General features: G+C 46.7%; 1 protein-coding gene across 1 annotated transcript in view; it reads right to left on the reverse strand.

Moving 5' to 3' along the window:
• Positions 1-13,167, reverse strand: part of LOC144505537 (uncharacterized) — a 77,064-nt gene extending 63,897 nt beyond the window's left edge. Inside the window, exons 1-2 of the mRNA XM_078231668.1 lie at positions 13,139-13,167; positions 12,817-12,932 (exon numbers count right to left, since the gene is read on the reverse strand). Coding sequence (XP_078087794.1) covers positions 12,817-12,925 — 109 coding nt within the window. The 5' untranslated portion in view covers positions 12,926-12,932; positions 13,139-13,167. The remainder of the gene's footprint in view (positions 1-12,816; positions 12,933-13,138) is intronic.
• Positions 13,168-16,125: the final 2,958 nt, after the last annotated feature.

Raw genomic sequence — 16,125 nt, forward strand, 5'->3', positions numbered from 1 at the left:
TGGCGTTCCCAGGTAACTGCTGCCCTTGCCCTACTGGAATCATTTTCCACAAAATGGAGAATTAATCCAAACTGGCCAATTACTGCTCCATCAGCCACTCCCACTCATCAGTAAAGCGATGGAAGGGATTGACGACAGTGCAATAGTTGATTATCAAATGGAACTTACTCAGCAATAACCTGCTCTCACTGACATTCAATTGGAATTCCACCAGGGCCACTCAGCTCCTGACCTCATTACAGCCTTGGTCCGAACATAGACAAAAGGGTTGGACTCTGGGTGAGGTGAGAGTGACTGCCCTTCATGTCAAGGCAGCATTTGAACCAGCGTAGTGTCAAAAAGCCCGAGCAAAAAAGTCAGTGGAAATCAGGGAAAGATGGTTGTGGAAGTTGGAGGCCAATTATCCCCGGACATCGCCACGGGAGTTCCTCATGGTAGTGTCCTCGGCACAAACCCAACCTCAGCTGCTTCAATAATGACCTTCCCCATCCTTTGGAAGCTGAAAGGATGTTCCCCCGTCTGAGAGACGAGAACAAGGGGACAAAGTTTAAAAATAAGGGGTCACCCATGTAAGATGAAGATGAGGAGAGTTTTTTTTTCTCCCAGAGGGATGTGAGTCTTTGGAATTCTCTTCCCCGGAGAGCGGTGGAGGTGGGGGCCAATCAATATCTATAAGACGAAGGTGGATAAATTCTCGATGTGTGGGTTAGGTGGATTGGTCGTGCTAAAGTGACCCTAGTGTCAGGGCGGTTAGCAAGATAAATGTGTGGAGTTACAGGCATGGGGCCTGGGTGGGATTGTGGTCGGTATAGACTCAATGGGCCGAATGGCCTTCTTCTGTACTGTAAGGATTCTATGACTAACGAGGGAGCCAAAAGGTATTGGGGTTTGCCGGGAATGTGGCGTCAAGGCCACTATCTGACCAGCCATGATCTAATTTAAATGGCGGATCCGGCTCGAAAGGGCTGATTCGTATGTTTCTATGACACGCTCAAGAGGCTAAATGGTTATGTACCCTATCAAATCCTTTAATCATCTTAAACACTTCAATGAAATTGCCCTTTAATCCTGGATACATGAGGCAATACGAGCCTGGTCTGTATACCTCTCTTATCCCCAGTATCACTCTGCTGAGTATATGCTGCACCCTCTCCAAGGTCAATGCACCTCTCCTCATCTCCATCTTAAAATGGGTGACCCCTTATTTTTAAACTCTGTTTAACCCAGAACTATAGGTGTAGTCTAACTAGAGTTGTGTAAAGATAGAATCCCTACTGCAGAGAAGAAGGCCATTCGGCCCACTGAGCCTGCACCGACCAATATCTCACCCAGGCCCTATTCCTGTATCCCCACTTTTATTTACCCTGCTAATCCCCCTGACACTAGGGTCAATTTAGCATAGCCAATCAACCTAACCCACACATCTTTGGAGTGTGGGAGGAAACCGGAGCACCCGGAGGAAACCCGTGCAGACACGGGGAGAACATGCAGACTCCGCACAGACAGTGACCTGAAGCCGGAATTGAACCCAGGTCCCTGGGCGCTGTGAGGCAGCAGTGCTAACCACTGTGCCACACTAAGATGTAACAGAAATTTCAGCCCTTTGTATTCCAGCCACCTTAAGACAAAGGCTGACATTCCATTAGCTTTTCCAATTACTCTTTGTACTTGTACACTAGCTGTTCTATAGCTACTGACTCCATCCGTTTCCTTGGCAACTGCCCAAGGCTGAAACAGTCCATTCTCAACCTTGGCGTTGTATTTGACCCTGAGATGAGTTTCTGAATAGATATATATTGATTCTGTCACCAAGACTGTCCATTTCCACCTCTGAGGCATCACCCAACACTGCCTCAGCTGATCTGCTGCAGGAACCCTCGTTCATTCGTACCTCAAGACTTGACGATTCCAATGCATTCCTGGTCAGCCTCCCACCTCCCATAAATTCCGCTGACCTTGTGTTAATTCGCACCAAGTCCCCCATCAGCCCAGTTCTCTTTGGCTCCAAGTCAAGCAATATCGTCACTTTAAAATTTGTGTTTTCAAATCCCTCCATGGCCTTGCCCCTCCCTACCTCTGTCACCTCCTCAAGCTCTGCAACCCTCAGAGAGTTCTGCACTCCACCAATTCTGGCCTCTTGTTCATCCCTAATTTCGGTCATTCCATTGACGGAAAGGCCTTTGGATACCTAGCTTCTAAGCTCTGAAAAGCCTACCAGAAAGCCCTTTACCTCTCCACTGCTCTCTCCTCTAACACTCCTGTGAAACTCCTTGGGAACATTTGACTATGTTAAAGGTGCTATATAAATGCAAGATCATAGAATCCCTACAGTGCAGAAGGAGGTCATTCGGCCCATCGAACCCGCACCGACAACAATCCCACCCAGGCCCTACCCCTGTAACCCCATGTATTTACCATGCTAGTCCCTCTGACACCAAGGGGCAATTTAGCATGGCCAATCAACCCAACCTGCACATCTTTGGACTGTGGGAGGAAACCGGAGCACCCGGAGGAAACCCACACAGACACAGGGAGAACGTGCAGATTCCACACAGTTGTTAGCAATTTCTGTACTTCCGTCCACTGACTTTTTTGCTGCTTCACGGTTCCTGGCTTCTCACTGTGTAAATCAATCTTTTTCTACATTAGGAATCACTGTCTCCTTCAACCAAACTTTTCTATTGCTCCAAGTCATCTTGGGACTCGCGCTATTTATTGTAAGCATGAAAGTTAAACACTGAGCACAGCATCTAAGCAAAGTTCACAGATCAGTGATTTCCTCTATTGTGTCATGTGTGAGCGCTGGCAGCATGAGTTGGCACGGTGCTGCCCCTTGGTGATTGTGCAGATACGTGACATTTCCACTTCTGAACGATTCCCAAAAAGAAATGAATGACTGGCATCAGGGTTACCTTTCAGTGATTCTGATGGCCCAAGGATGAAGTGGAAATGGCCAAGAGCTTCAGGTGTCTAGGTGTCCAGATCACCAACAACTTGTCCTGGTCTCTCCACACTGACGTTAAAGTTAAGAAAGCCCACTAACTTTCTCAGGAGGCTAAGGAAATTTGACATGTCTACTACGACTCTCTCCAGCCTTTACAGATGCACCTTAGAAAGCACTCTTTTCGGATGTATCACAGCTTGGTATGGCTCCTCTCTGACCAAGACCGCAAAGAACTACAAAAGGTCGTGAATGTAGCCCCCAGTCCATCACGCAAACCAGCCTCCCATCCGTTGACTCTGTCTACACTTCCCGCTGCCTCGGAAAAGCAGCCAGCATAATCAAGGACCCAAGCACCCTGGACATACTCTCTTCCACCTTCTTCCGTCGGGAAAAAGGTACAAAATGAGGTCACGTACCAACTGACTCAAGGATAGCTTCTTCCCTGCTATCACCAGACTTTTGAATGGACCTACCTCACACTAAGTTGATCTTTCCCCACATCCCATCTGTGACTGTAACACTACATTCTGCACTCTCTCCTTTCCTTCTCTATGAACGATATGTTTTGTCTGTATAGCGTGCAAGAAACAATACTTTTCACTGTATGTTAATACATGTGACAATAATAAATCAAATCAAATCAAAATCCCCGAACCATATGCGAGTCAGACATAGTGAAGACAATTGGAGTTAAGCCGCCTTCTTCCACGTTAGGAATTGGAGTGGCGTAGGTTTGTTCGATAGTCCCTGTAAACATCTACCATCTCTCTTTTTCTCCTGACAGATGATAACAGAACTGGGAGATTATACCTATCAGGAAATACTTGAACAGGTTTACAACTCCTTTCTCCAGAAAGAGAAAGCTGAGGGTGACCTGACAGAGATCTTGACATCGGATAGTCATTGAGAAGATGTTTCTGCTTGCAAAGGAGTCCAAGACGAAAGGTCTTTCAAGGGATGTGGGCATCACCAGCATTTACTGCCCTTAAACTGAGTGACTTGCAAGGCCACTTCAGAGAATCAACCACATTGCTGTGGACCTGGAGCCATATATAAGGATGGCAGATTTCCTTCCCTAAGGAACCAAATGGGTCAATTAGATCTTTAATTCCAGATTTTTGTTGAATTCAAATTTTCACCATCTGTGATGGTGGGATTCGAACCCAGATCACAAAATTACTAGTCCAATGACAATACCACTCCTGCACCACTTCCTCTATATACATAGGATAGCCACTGATAGGTTCAATTGGAAATTTAGGACAACCCTCTTTACCCAGAGAGAGGTGAAAATGTGGAGCTCGCTACCAAAGGAGGCAAATAGCACAGATACATTTAAGTGGAAATTGAATAAGCAGATGAGGGTGAAAACAATAGCAGGATATGCAGATGGAGTTCGATGCTGAGGGATAGGAGGAGGCTCATCTGGAGCGTAAATACCCGGCATGGTTCAGCTGGGCCAAATGGGCAGTTCCTCTGCAGTAAGTACCTTGTGAATTTGTAACAGAAGGCATTCACAGTACCAGCTAACATTTCTCGGTGAAAATCCCCAAGTCGACAGACTCCAGTGTCTGTTCAGATACACTGAGAGAAAACTTAGCACGGCCAATGCACCGAACCAGCACGTCTTTCGGACTGTGGGAGGAAACCAGAGCACCCGGAGGAAACCCACGCAGACATGGGGAAAACATGCAGATTCCTCACAGACAGTGACCCAAGCCGGGAATTGAACCCAGGTCCTTGGCGCTGTGAGGCAGCAGTGCTAACCACTGGGTCACCGTGCTGCCCCAATCATTGCAGTGTTAATGTAAGCCTACTTGTGACACTAATAAATAAACTTCAAACTAATATTGCTTTCCCATTTCCTGAACCTCTGTGTGGGTGAGAATTGCCACAAATGTTGTCCACAACCTGTAATCGCAGGGTGAACTAACAAGAGTACATTCTCCTTGAATCTTTTAATAACCCAAAGTTTGTGAGTGAGTGAGTGCAGCATTAACACCAATTTGCAGGTCCTGTCGGGAAGAAGAAAGCAAGACGGAGACAAAGAGAAAGTCTTGCATTTGTACAGTGACTCTCACAACTCCAGGACATTCCAAACAGCATCACAAACAATCAAGTATTGGTGAAGTGGAAATGTAGGAATTGGAATAGAGGTGAGAGTATCTGCCTTTGACAGCAAGGCAGCTTTTAATCAAGTGACACCACGGAGTCTGAGCAAGACTGGAGTCAACATGAGTCAGGAGAAATCTCTGCACTTGTTGGACTCATACCTGACACAAAGGAATCAGAGAATCATACAGCACAGAAGAGGCCCTTCAGTCCATCGAGTCTGCACCGACACACGAGAAACACCTGACCTCCCACCTAATCCCATCTGCCAGCAGTTGGCCCATAGCCCTGAATATTTACCCTCTGGATAAAAGGTTTTTCATCACATCCCCCCTAAGCTTTGGTCACATCCCCCCACCCCCACCTTGAACCTATGTCCCCTCGTGACTGACCCTTCAACTAAGGGGACCAGCTGCTCCTTATCCACTCTGTCCATGCCCCTCATAATCTTGTACACCTCGATCAGGTCATCCCTCAGTCTTCTCTGCTCCAACAAAAACAATCCAAGCCTACCCAACCTCTTTTCATAACTTAAATGTTCCATCCCAGGCAGCATCCTGGTGAATCTTCTCTGCAAGATGGTTATGGTTGTTGGAGGCCAATTATCTCACCCACAGGACGTTACTGCAGGAGTTCCTCAGGGTAGTGTCTTAGGCCCAACCATCTTCAACCCCTTCATCAATGACTTTCCTTCCCTGAGATGGTCAGAGGTGGGGGTGTTCACTGATGATTGCACAATGTTCAATTCTACTCGTGATTGCTCAGATATGGAGTCTGTGTCAATACGCAGCAAGATCTGGACAACATTCAGGCTTAGGCTAATAAATGGCAATAAGAGAGAAACTAACCATCTCCCTTCAATAATATTACTGTCACTGAATCTCCTCCAATCAACATCCTGTGGATGATTAACCAGAAACTGAACTGGACCAGCCATATAAATGGCTACAAGAACAGGTCAGAGACTGGGAATTCTGAGGTGAGTGGCTCACCTCCTGACTACCCAAAGCATATCCATCTACAAGGTACAAGTCAGGAGTCTGATGGAATACTCTCCAATTGCCTGGTTGAGTGCAGCCCCAACAACACTCAAGAAGCCCGACACTATCCAATGCAAAGCAGCCCCCTTGATCAATACCTTATCCACCAACTTAAACAGTCACTCCCTCCACCACTGTGCACACTAACAGTGGTGTGTACCATCTACAAGATACATTGCAACAACTCACCATGGCTCCTCCGACAGCACCTTCCAAACCTGCAGTCACCACCAGATGGAAAGGCAAAGGTAGCAGACACATGGAGAACAACACCACCTGCAAGTTCCCCTCCAAGCCACACACCATCCTGACTTGGAAATATACTGCTATTCATTCACTGTTGCTGGGTCAAAATCCTGGAACTATGTTTTCAGCTGCGCTGTGGGTGTACCTACACCAGATTGACTGTGACAGTTAAAGTAAGTGTCTCACCACCACTTTCCCAAGAGCAATGGACAGCAAAGACCACATCCTATGAAAGAAATTTTGAAAAATCAGCAGCAGATTTGTGCACAGCAAGTGCCCACAAACAGCACGGCGGCACGGTGGCACAGTGGTTAGCACTGCTGCCTCACAGTGTCAGGGACCTGGGTTCAATTCCTGACTTGGGTGACTGTGTGAAGTCTGCACATTCTCCCCGTCTCTACGTGGGTTTCCTGCGGGTACTCCGGTCTCCTCCCACAGTCCAAAGATGTGCGGGTTACGTTGATTGGCCATGCTAAATTGACCCTAGTTTCAGGGTAAATGTGTGCGGTTATGGGGATAGGGTGGGATTGTTGTCGGTGCAGACTCAAGGGGCTGAATGGCCTCCTCCTGCACTGTAGGGATTCTATGATTCTATAACATTGTGACAATGACCAAATAATCTGCTTTTCTGACATGAAGTAAATGATAAATATTGGCCAGAACACCAAGGATACCTCCTCTGCTTTCGTTCAAAATAACACAGCAGGATCTTTTTGTATCTGTCTGAGGGGACAGATAGGATTTTGATTAAAAGTAAAGTTTATTTATTTGTCACAGGTAGGCTTACATTAACACTGCAATGAAGTTACTGTGTAATTCCTCTCGTCACCACACTCCGGCGCCTGTTTGGGTCAATGCACCTAACCAGCACGTCTTTCAGACTGTGGGAGGAAACCGGAGCACCCGGAGAAAGCCCACGCAGACACGGGAAGAACATGCAAACTCCACACAGACAGTGACCCAAGCCAGGAATCGAACCCGGGTCCCTGGCGCTGTGAGGCAGTCGATGGGGCAGAATGTTTGACCACGACACCAAGAAAGCTCCCAGCAATTGTTCAAAATGGGATCTGTAAAGTCTGAGGGTCCCAGTTCAAGTTGAAATGACTATTTCTAAACCAAAGCGAAAGGCAAAATACTGTGGAGGCTGGAAACCTGAAATTAAAAAAAACAAAAAGGCCAGAAATGTTTTAGAAACCTGAAACGTGAACTCCCGTACTCTCTCCACAGATGCCTGACCTGCTGAGTGTTTCCAGAATTCCCTGATTTAATTTCATCCCTAATATTAGGCGTGGGGCAGCACGGTAGCACAGTGGTTAGCACTGCTGCTTCACAGCTCCAGGGACCTGGGTTCGAATCCCGGCTCGGGTCACTGTCTGTGTGGAGTTTGCACATTCTCCCTGTGTCTGCGTGGGTTTCCTCCGGGTGCTCTGGTTTCCTCCCACAATCCAAAGATATGCGGGTTAGGTTGATTGGCCATGCTAAAATTGCCCCTTAGTGTCCTGCGATGCGTAGGTTAGAGGGATTAGCGGGTAAATGTGTAGGGATATGGGGGTAGGGCCTAGGTGGGATTGTGGTCAGTGCAGACTCGATGGGCCGAATGGCCTCTTTGTGCACTGTAGGGTTTCTATGATTCTATGATTAATGTACGGCTATTTCAAATGAGCTGAAAAGAGACACAAAGACTGAGGACGGGATTTTATGGCCGCGTTCGTCCCGAAACCATAAAATCCCACCTGGGGTCAACAGACCTTTCCACGATCCGCCCCCTCGCCCCCTCGCCCCCTCGCCCCCTCGCCCACTCCAACTCCTGTTGCGGGCGAGGCGGTAAAATTCTGGCAATAGACACCAGAAAAAAACATCCCCTCGTTAAAAAAAATTCCCTACAGCCACAAATGAATTTCCTGAACATGAATCATCTGGTTACAACCATGACAACAACCGCTTCAATAAACATGTACACCATGTGCGATGGCACTGCTTTTTAATGGCATCATCATGTCGCTGCATTTTATGTTCATCTGTAAACAAGTCTGCCATTTTTAATCAACGCACATTAATTGTCCAAGACCGACTGAAGCCACAAGTTTAGGATTAACTGAGTCAATGCAAACCAGAGATAAAAGCTGACATCGCCACTAGAAATGGTCAACTGAAACATTTTTAATTACAATTCGACATATTCTGTAAAGATATCAAATGGCCACTAAATATGGCACTTGCTCAATAGACTGACACCAATTTTATAATGAACACTTTGTCTGCAATGTATATCTGAAGGTTTTCCTGGCATATCCTCTATCCACATACAATTGTGGAAAATTGTCAATAAAGTATGATTTTCGATTTTATTTATCAGTAGTGACAGGTGTATTGTCCAGCCTGAATTGCCTTGCAAGAGGCCCGTGTGTTTTTTTACACTGAAGGTGCAGCACACCCAATCACAATAATAGACTGGCTCATAATTTATCACCTCTATATTTATAATTGGGGTAGAATTTCCCAAAGACTGCGTGTGTAAGTGATATGGTCATTATGGAACAGACTCACAGGCCGGGGAAACTCCTCCATTCAATCATCGCTCTGTACCACGTTAGTTGATCTTGGCGAGACAGTTGTACCAACGCTATGGTTGACCTCAGTATTCCCGTGCATGGGAAACAGGAATGAACTGGCTCGAATTTCCAATCTCGGTGATGACGTTACTGCGATATTTCCAGCATTTGTGCGAGATCAAACAGGCGAGGGAAAAAAACTGGAATCAAATCTGACGCCTTCCACATTCTGTGAATTCTGACACTTCCTAGGCTCACCATAAAGTGTGTGCCCTTGGATGAGGCACCTGGCACATGTGGGAACTTAGCGTTTCCAGGACAGAAAGCTAGAAAATTGGAATAGATGTTTGTTCAGCCCGATCTTTTGGCTAAGATTAAGCGTAGGGTCAAGCCCAAGATCTGGTATAATGCGTCTTCTTGTCAGCTTGAATCTCGTTTGTCTCTTTTGAGGGGACCATGAATTGGATGCAATTTGAATTGCTTTTTGGAGCACGCAAAGAGATGGATTAGGGGTTTGCCCCGCCCACTCAACACATTGGCTTTGTAACTCTGAGAAAGGAATACGTTACTTCTTATTAAGTTGTCCAGCCATGATACACCGAGAGGCTGGAACTGTGTACAGGAACACAGAACATGACAGTAGAACCCTTGGAGCTGTATGTCTGACATGGAATGCACGCTGTGAATATCGGGAAATTGTATTGAGGTACCTCCGAGTGGAACATGTTGCATGGAGAAAAACGTTGTTTCTGTAATATTCAACTCAATGTGTTTTATAATGCACTTTTACTAATTTTATGAACAAAATAATGTTTGGAAAATAAAAATGTTTGATATGAAATGGTGGGGAGCAAGGCCTTCGCCATCAGATCCTTCCTGCATGCCCAATCCCATCCTTACATAGAACATAGAACATAGAACATTACAGCGCAGAACAGGCCCTTCGGCCCACGATGTTGCACCGACCAGTTAAAAAAAAAAACTGTGACCCTCCAACCTAAACCAATTTCTTTTCGTCCATGAACCTATCTACGGATCTCTTAAACGCCCCCAAACTAGGCGCATTTACTACTGATGCTGGCAGGGCATTCCAATCCCTCACCACCCTCTGGGTAAAGAACCTACCCCTGACATCCGTTCTATAACTACCCCCCCTCAATTTAAAGCCATGCCCCCTCGTGCTGGATTTCTCCATCAGAGGAAAAAGGCTATCACTATCCACCCTATCTAAACCTCTAATCATCTTATATGTTTCAATAAGATCCCCTCTTAGCCGCCGCCTTTCCAGCGAAAACAATCCCAAATCCCTCAGCCTCTCCTCATAGGATCTCCCCTCCATACCAGGCAACATCCTGGTAAACCTCCTCTGCACCCTCTCCAAAGCCTCCACATCCTTCCTTACCGCACAGTGCCCTCAAGGTGGCTGCAGTGAAGAAGAGACCATGGTCCATCTCCTACTGGATTGTGCCCTATCGAAGCAGGTCCAGAAAAAGAGGCAGTGGTTTTTGTCGAAGCTCATCCCAAGACTCTGAGGTCTGGTTCCCATGGACACATACTGAGATAAGCGTCATAGAATCACAGAATCATAGAATCCTACACAGCAGAAGGGGGCCATTTGGCCCATTCAGTCTGCACCGACCACAATCCCACCCAGCCCCTATCCCCATAACCCTGTACGCTTACCCTACCTTGTCCCCCTGACACTAAGGGGCAATTTATGCTGCTGGATAATCATCAACTCGGTGAAAGACACTCTTTAGTCTGCCCAAAACCTGCCGGTCTGCAGTGCAAAGAGCTATCGGTGGTAGAGTGTTGCTGACTAGCACACGTGGAAGGACGCACAAAAGCTTGGGGCAGCTGCTGCAAAAGGTTCAATGGGGAAAGTTCCCTACCTAAGGTTCTCTTGCCCTGGGATAGCGCAGTTCCGGGAACGGTAAAACCCTTTGGGCTGTTTGTTAGATATGGAATGAATATTGTAAAAATAAGCTGTGAATGTAATTGCAGTGAGATGCTTCAGGGTGCGACATACTGTATCAAAATAAACTGATCACAATTTCACTTTCAGTCAACTTTGAACTGTTATGTAATGAACCTTCATTAATTCGATGAATAAAATATATTTGGGGAAAATATTTTTTGGCATGAGATTAGTATTATAAATTAAACCTAAAATTGTGCCACATGCTGCACTGGAAGAAACTGATCTGTTTTGCACTTTATATAAAACTGTTATACAAGGTATTTTTACAAATTGTATAAATACGTTTATTTATTAGTGTCACAAGTTGGCTTACATTAACACTGCAATGAAAATCCCCTCGTCGCCACACTCCGGCGCCTGGTCGGGTACACTGAGGGAGAATTTAGCATGGCCAATGCACCCAAACCAGCACGTCTTTCGGGCTGTGGGAGGAAACCGGAGCACCCGGAGGAAACCCATGTAGACACAGCGAGAATATGCAGACTTCACACAGACAGTGACCCAAGCCAGGAATCGAACCCAGGTCCCTGGCGCTGTGAGGCAGCAGTGCTAACCACTGGTATATTTTGGGGGAAAAAAATTGAAAACGACAATTCGTCGTCTCTCTCGCTCTTTATAGTGCATCTGTATTGTCAAAAGGTTACTAATCATTGTACAATGGAACAAGTAGAACTCAAGAACGACATCAGCTGATATAAGCATTGAACCCGCACCGCTTATACTCCACACTCTAACCAACGGAGTGACTTAATGATATATAGTGCATAATATAACTGAAACAAAATCAGTGAACTTCTATTTCAACTTTGCAGAACCAAGTGTAAATAATGTTTCTGTTGCTACGTTGGACAATAATGAAGAGTAAGCTCAATACATTGGAAGCCGATCCATTCATAAATAAGCCCAGTCTTGAAACCAGTTATATGGTAAAGTTAGAAGAATAAGACTCTTAGCAAAAGTTCACCACGGTGACACGGTGGTTAGCACTGCTGCCTCACAGTGCCAGGAACCCGGGTTCGATTCCCGGCTTGGGTCGCTGACTGTGTGTAGTCTGCACATTCTCCCCGTGTCTGCGTGGGTTTCCTCCGGGTGTTCCAGTTTCCTCCCACAGTCCAAAGATGTGCAGGTTAGGGTGCATTGGGGGCCGTGCTAAATTACTCCTCAGTGTATCCGATCAGGCGCCGGAGTGTGGCGATTAGGGGGTTTTCACAGTAGCTTCATTGCGGCGTTAATGTAAGCCTACTTGTGACACCAATAAAAAAATAAAGTTTATATATTGAGAGTTGACGGGCACAAATGATGGGGGGGCGGTTAGATTACAAACCAAAGGTCCCCAAACAGAACACTAAAACTATTCTGTGAACCTTCTCCCATGTTATTAGTATTATGGGAAGAAGGGCTCCTTGAGAATTCAGAGATCTAATTCAGAAACTTATCCAATCCCAGGTATCACTCTCAATTCTGTGCTGTATTAAGGGATCCCAACAAAGGAGGACGAATCGGGGGGGGGAAATAAAGGGTACAATTTGACTTTAGCACATCCAAGAAGCAAAGTATGGGGAGTTGGGGGAGATAACGGCAAGGGACAGCTCTCCTAAATCGATATTCAGCGGCTCCCCAATGGTAGAGAGACATTCGAGTACTGGGGGGGTGATGGCAGGTTCTGGCTTGAGGGGAGGAAGGGTTCTTCCTTCAGGGGGTCAGGATTTGCTACTTGCCAATAATGAGAGGTGCCAGGACAGGGGAATAACAGACAGTGCAGTCCAATAAGACTGATCGCTGCCTGTGCAAATATTCAGAATCCGACACAGACACAGAGAGAGAATAAAATTGAAGAGTAAAATATGTAGATAATTGGAGAGGAAAGGAAAGGTGTCCAGTTTACCCAGAATAACAAAAGGAAACACAGATCAGCGGCGGGTGCCAGGGGAGATTTCTTACCGATGTGGAAAGCTGAGAAAGTGCTGCTGTTGTCCCAGGATCTGAGCCAGGAGTTGGAGCCGGCGCTTCCACTCAGAGACGGACTGTTGTCTCCGCCACTGCTTTCCATCACCTCCCTGTGTGTGTGAGAGAGACAGAGGGGAGGTTAAAGCCCGCACATCAGGGTGAGTGAGGATGATAAGGCTGTACACAGATAAGCGGGTCAGCCATGTTGGTGGATGTGAGGGTGATGTGTTGTTGTTTGGTGGCGGATATAGAGAGCAAAGTGGAGCCGGGAGTGACGCGCTGGGAGTCTGACACTCCCTGCAGGCGGAGAGCTCACCTGAGCTTCCCTCAGTCAGAGCAGAGCCAGTGTCAGAGGCAGAGCCAGCCCCAAGAAACCCAACCCAACCAAACTGCACCAAAGCCAACCACCCAACCCCAGTGTCAGAGCCAGCCCCAAGAAACCCAACCCAACCAAACTACACCAAACCCAACCACCCAACCCCAGTGTCAGAGCCAGCCCCAAGAAACCCAACCCAACCAAACTGCACCAAAGCCAACCACCCAGCCCCAGTGTCAGAGCCAGCCCCAAGAAACCCAACCAAACTACACCAAACCCAACCACCCAGCCCCAGTGTCAGAGCCAGAGCCAGCCTCAGCTCCAAGAAACCCAACCCAACCCAACCAAACTGCACCAAACCAAACCCCAGCATCCAGCCCCAGTGTCAGAGCCAGCCCCAACCCAACCCAACCAAACTATACCAAACCCAACCACCCAGCCCGAGACAGAGCCAGTCCCAACCAAACCAAACGACACCAAACCAAACGACACCAAACCAGCCCCAATGTAAGCAGAGCCAGCCCCAACCACAGCCAGCCCCAGTGTCAGAGCTTGCGAACCCCAACCAAATCAAACCAAACCACCCAGTCCCAGTGTAAGCAGAGCCAGACACCCAACCCCAACCACAGCCAACCAAACCAAACCAAACCAGACCCAACCACAATAATCAAACAAACTAAACTAGACCAAACCAGACCCAACCACAGCAACTCAACTCATACCAGACCAAACTAGACCCAACTACAACAACTCACACCAAACCAAATCGGACCAAACTAGACCCAACGACAGCAACTCTCACCAAACCAAACTAGACCCAACGACAGCAACTCTCACCAAACCAAACTAGACCCAACCACAGCAACACAAACAAACTAAACTAGACCCAACCAAAGCAGACCCAACCACAACAACTCAAACCAGACCAGATCAAACTGGACCAACCGCAGCAACTCAAACAAACCAAACCAGGTCAAACTGGACCAAACCAGTCCCAACCACAACAATTTAAACAAACCAAACTGAACCAAACTAGACCAAACCAAACCACAGTAACTCAAACTAAAGCAAACCAAACCAGACCAAACCACAGCAACTCAAACAAACCAAATTAGACTAAACCAGATCAATCCAAACTAAACCAAACCAATTTGGACCAAACCAGATCAGACCCAACCACAGCAACCCAAACAAACCAGACCAAACCAAAACAGACCCAACCACAGCAACTTAAACAAACGAGACCAAACCAAACTAGATTAAACCAGACCGAACCACAGTAACTTAAATATGCCAAGCCAAACTAAACTAGACCAAGCCAAACCAAACCAAGCCAGACCAAACCACAGCAACTCAAAGAAACCAGGCCAAACCACAGCAACTCAAAGAAACAAGCTGCTTTGTTCTGGATGGTGTCACGTAGTTTGAAAGTTGTTGGAGATGCACTCATTCTAGGAAGGGGAGTATATTCCATCACATTCCTGACGTGTACCTTGTAGATTGTAGAAAGGCTTTGGAGAGTCAGGAGGTGAGTTTCTCACCACAGAAATCCTAGCTTCTGACCTGCCATTGTGGCCATAGTATTTATGTGGCTAGTTCAGTTCAGTTTCTGGTCATTTGTAAACCCAGGGTGTTAATAGTCGAGGATTCAACGATGGGAATGCCATTGAATGTCAAGGGGTGATGGTTAGACTCTCTCTTGTTGGAGATGGTCAATGCCAGGCACTTGCATAGCTTGAATATTACTTGCCACTTGTCTGCCCAAGCCTGGATATTGTCCAGATCTCACTGCCTTTGGACATGGATTGGTTTAGTATCTGAGGAGTCATAAATGGTGCTGAAAATTGTGCAGTCATTGGTGAACATCCCCACTTCTGGCCTTATGATGGAAGATGATTGATGAAGCAGGTGAAGATGGTTGGGCCTCGGACACTACCCTGAGAAACTCCTGCAGAGATGTCCTGGAGCTGAGATGATTGGCCTCCGACCACCACAACCATCATCCTTTGTGCCACATATGACTCCAACCAGCGGAGGGTTTTCGCCTGATTCCGGTTTTGCTAGGGCTCCTTGATGCCACACTTGATCAAATACTGCCTCGGTGTCAAGAGCAGTCACGCTCACCTCAACTCTGGAATTCAACTCTTTTGTCCAGGTTTGAAGCAAGGTTGTGACAACGTCAGGAGCTGAGTGACCTTGGTGAAACCCAAACTGGACAGGTTATTGCTGAGTAAGTGTCACTTGAAAGTGCTGTTGATGACCGCTTCCACTACTTTGCTGATGATGGGGAGGTTATTGGCTGGGTTGGATTTGTCCTATTTCTTGGAAACAGGACATATCTGGTATTTTTTCACATTGTCGGATAGATGCCAGTGTTGAAACTGTACTGGAACGGCTTGGCTAGGGGCATGAGTCCTCAGTTATATTGTCAGGGTCCATAGCCTTCACAGTATCCAGTGCCTTCAGCCAGGATCAAAAGATAACTGATGTAAAGTGATCTCCAAAAGAAGCGGATACAATTTGAAAAATCTTGGGTGGTTCAGGTCTGGAACACATTGCTTGGAAGTGTGGTGGAGGCAGGTTCAATTGAGGCATTCAAAAGGGCTCTAGATGATTACTTGAATAGAAACAATGTGCAGGGGCATGGGGAAAAGACAAGAGAATGGCATCAAGGCATTATGCTCATTTGGAGAGCCAGTGCAGACACAATGGGCTGAATGGCCTCCTTCCACACTGTGACAATTCTGTGATCCTGTCCCTGCTACAGGTCACATGACTCAACAAGATCGGCTATCTCTTCTGGAAATCTCCAAAAGCGGTTACAATGAGAGAAGAGTTCCACCCTCATCCTTGTCTAATCCCACACTCCATTGTGACAATATATTCTAACCATGAAACCAGGGCACTCACAGACACCCCACACCTCACCTCACACCTGGGACTGTCAAGGTCCATTTCCAGAAGGAACCATTGAAGGGAAATTGACA

The sequence above is a fragment of the Mustelus asterias genome, chromosome 2 (assembly GCF_964213995.1).
Source record: "Mustelus asterias chromosome 2, sMusAst1.hap1.1, whole genome shotgun sequence".
NCBI classification, from domain to species: Eukaryota; Metazoa; Chordata; class Chondrichthyes; order Carcharhiniformes; family Triakidae; genus Mustelus; species Mustelus asterias.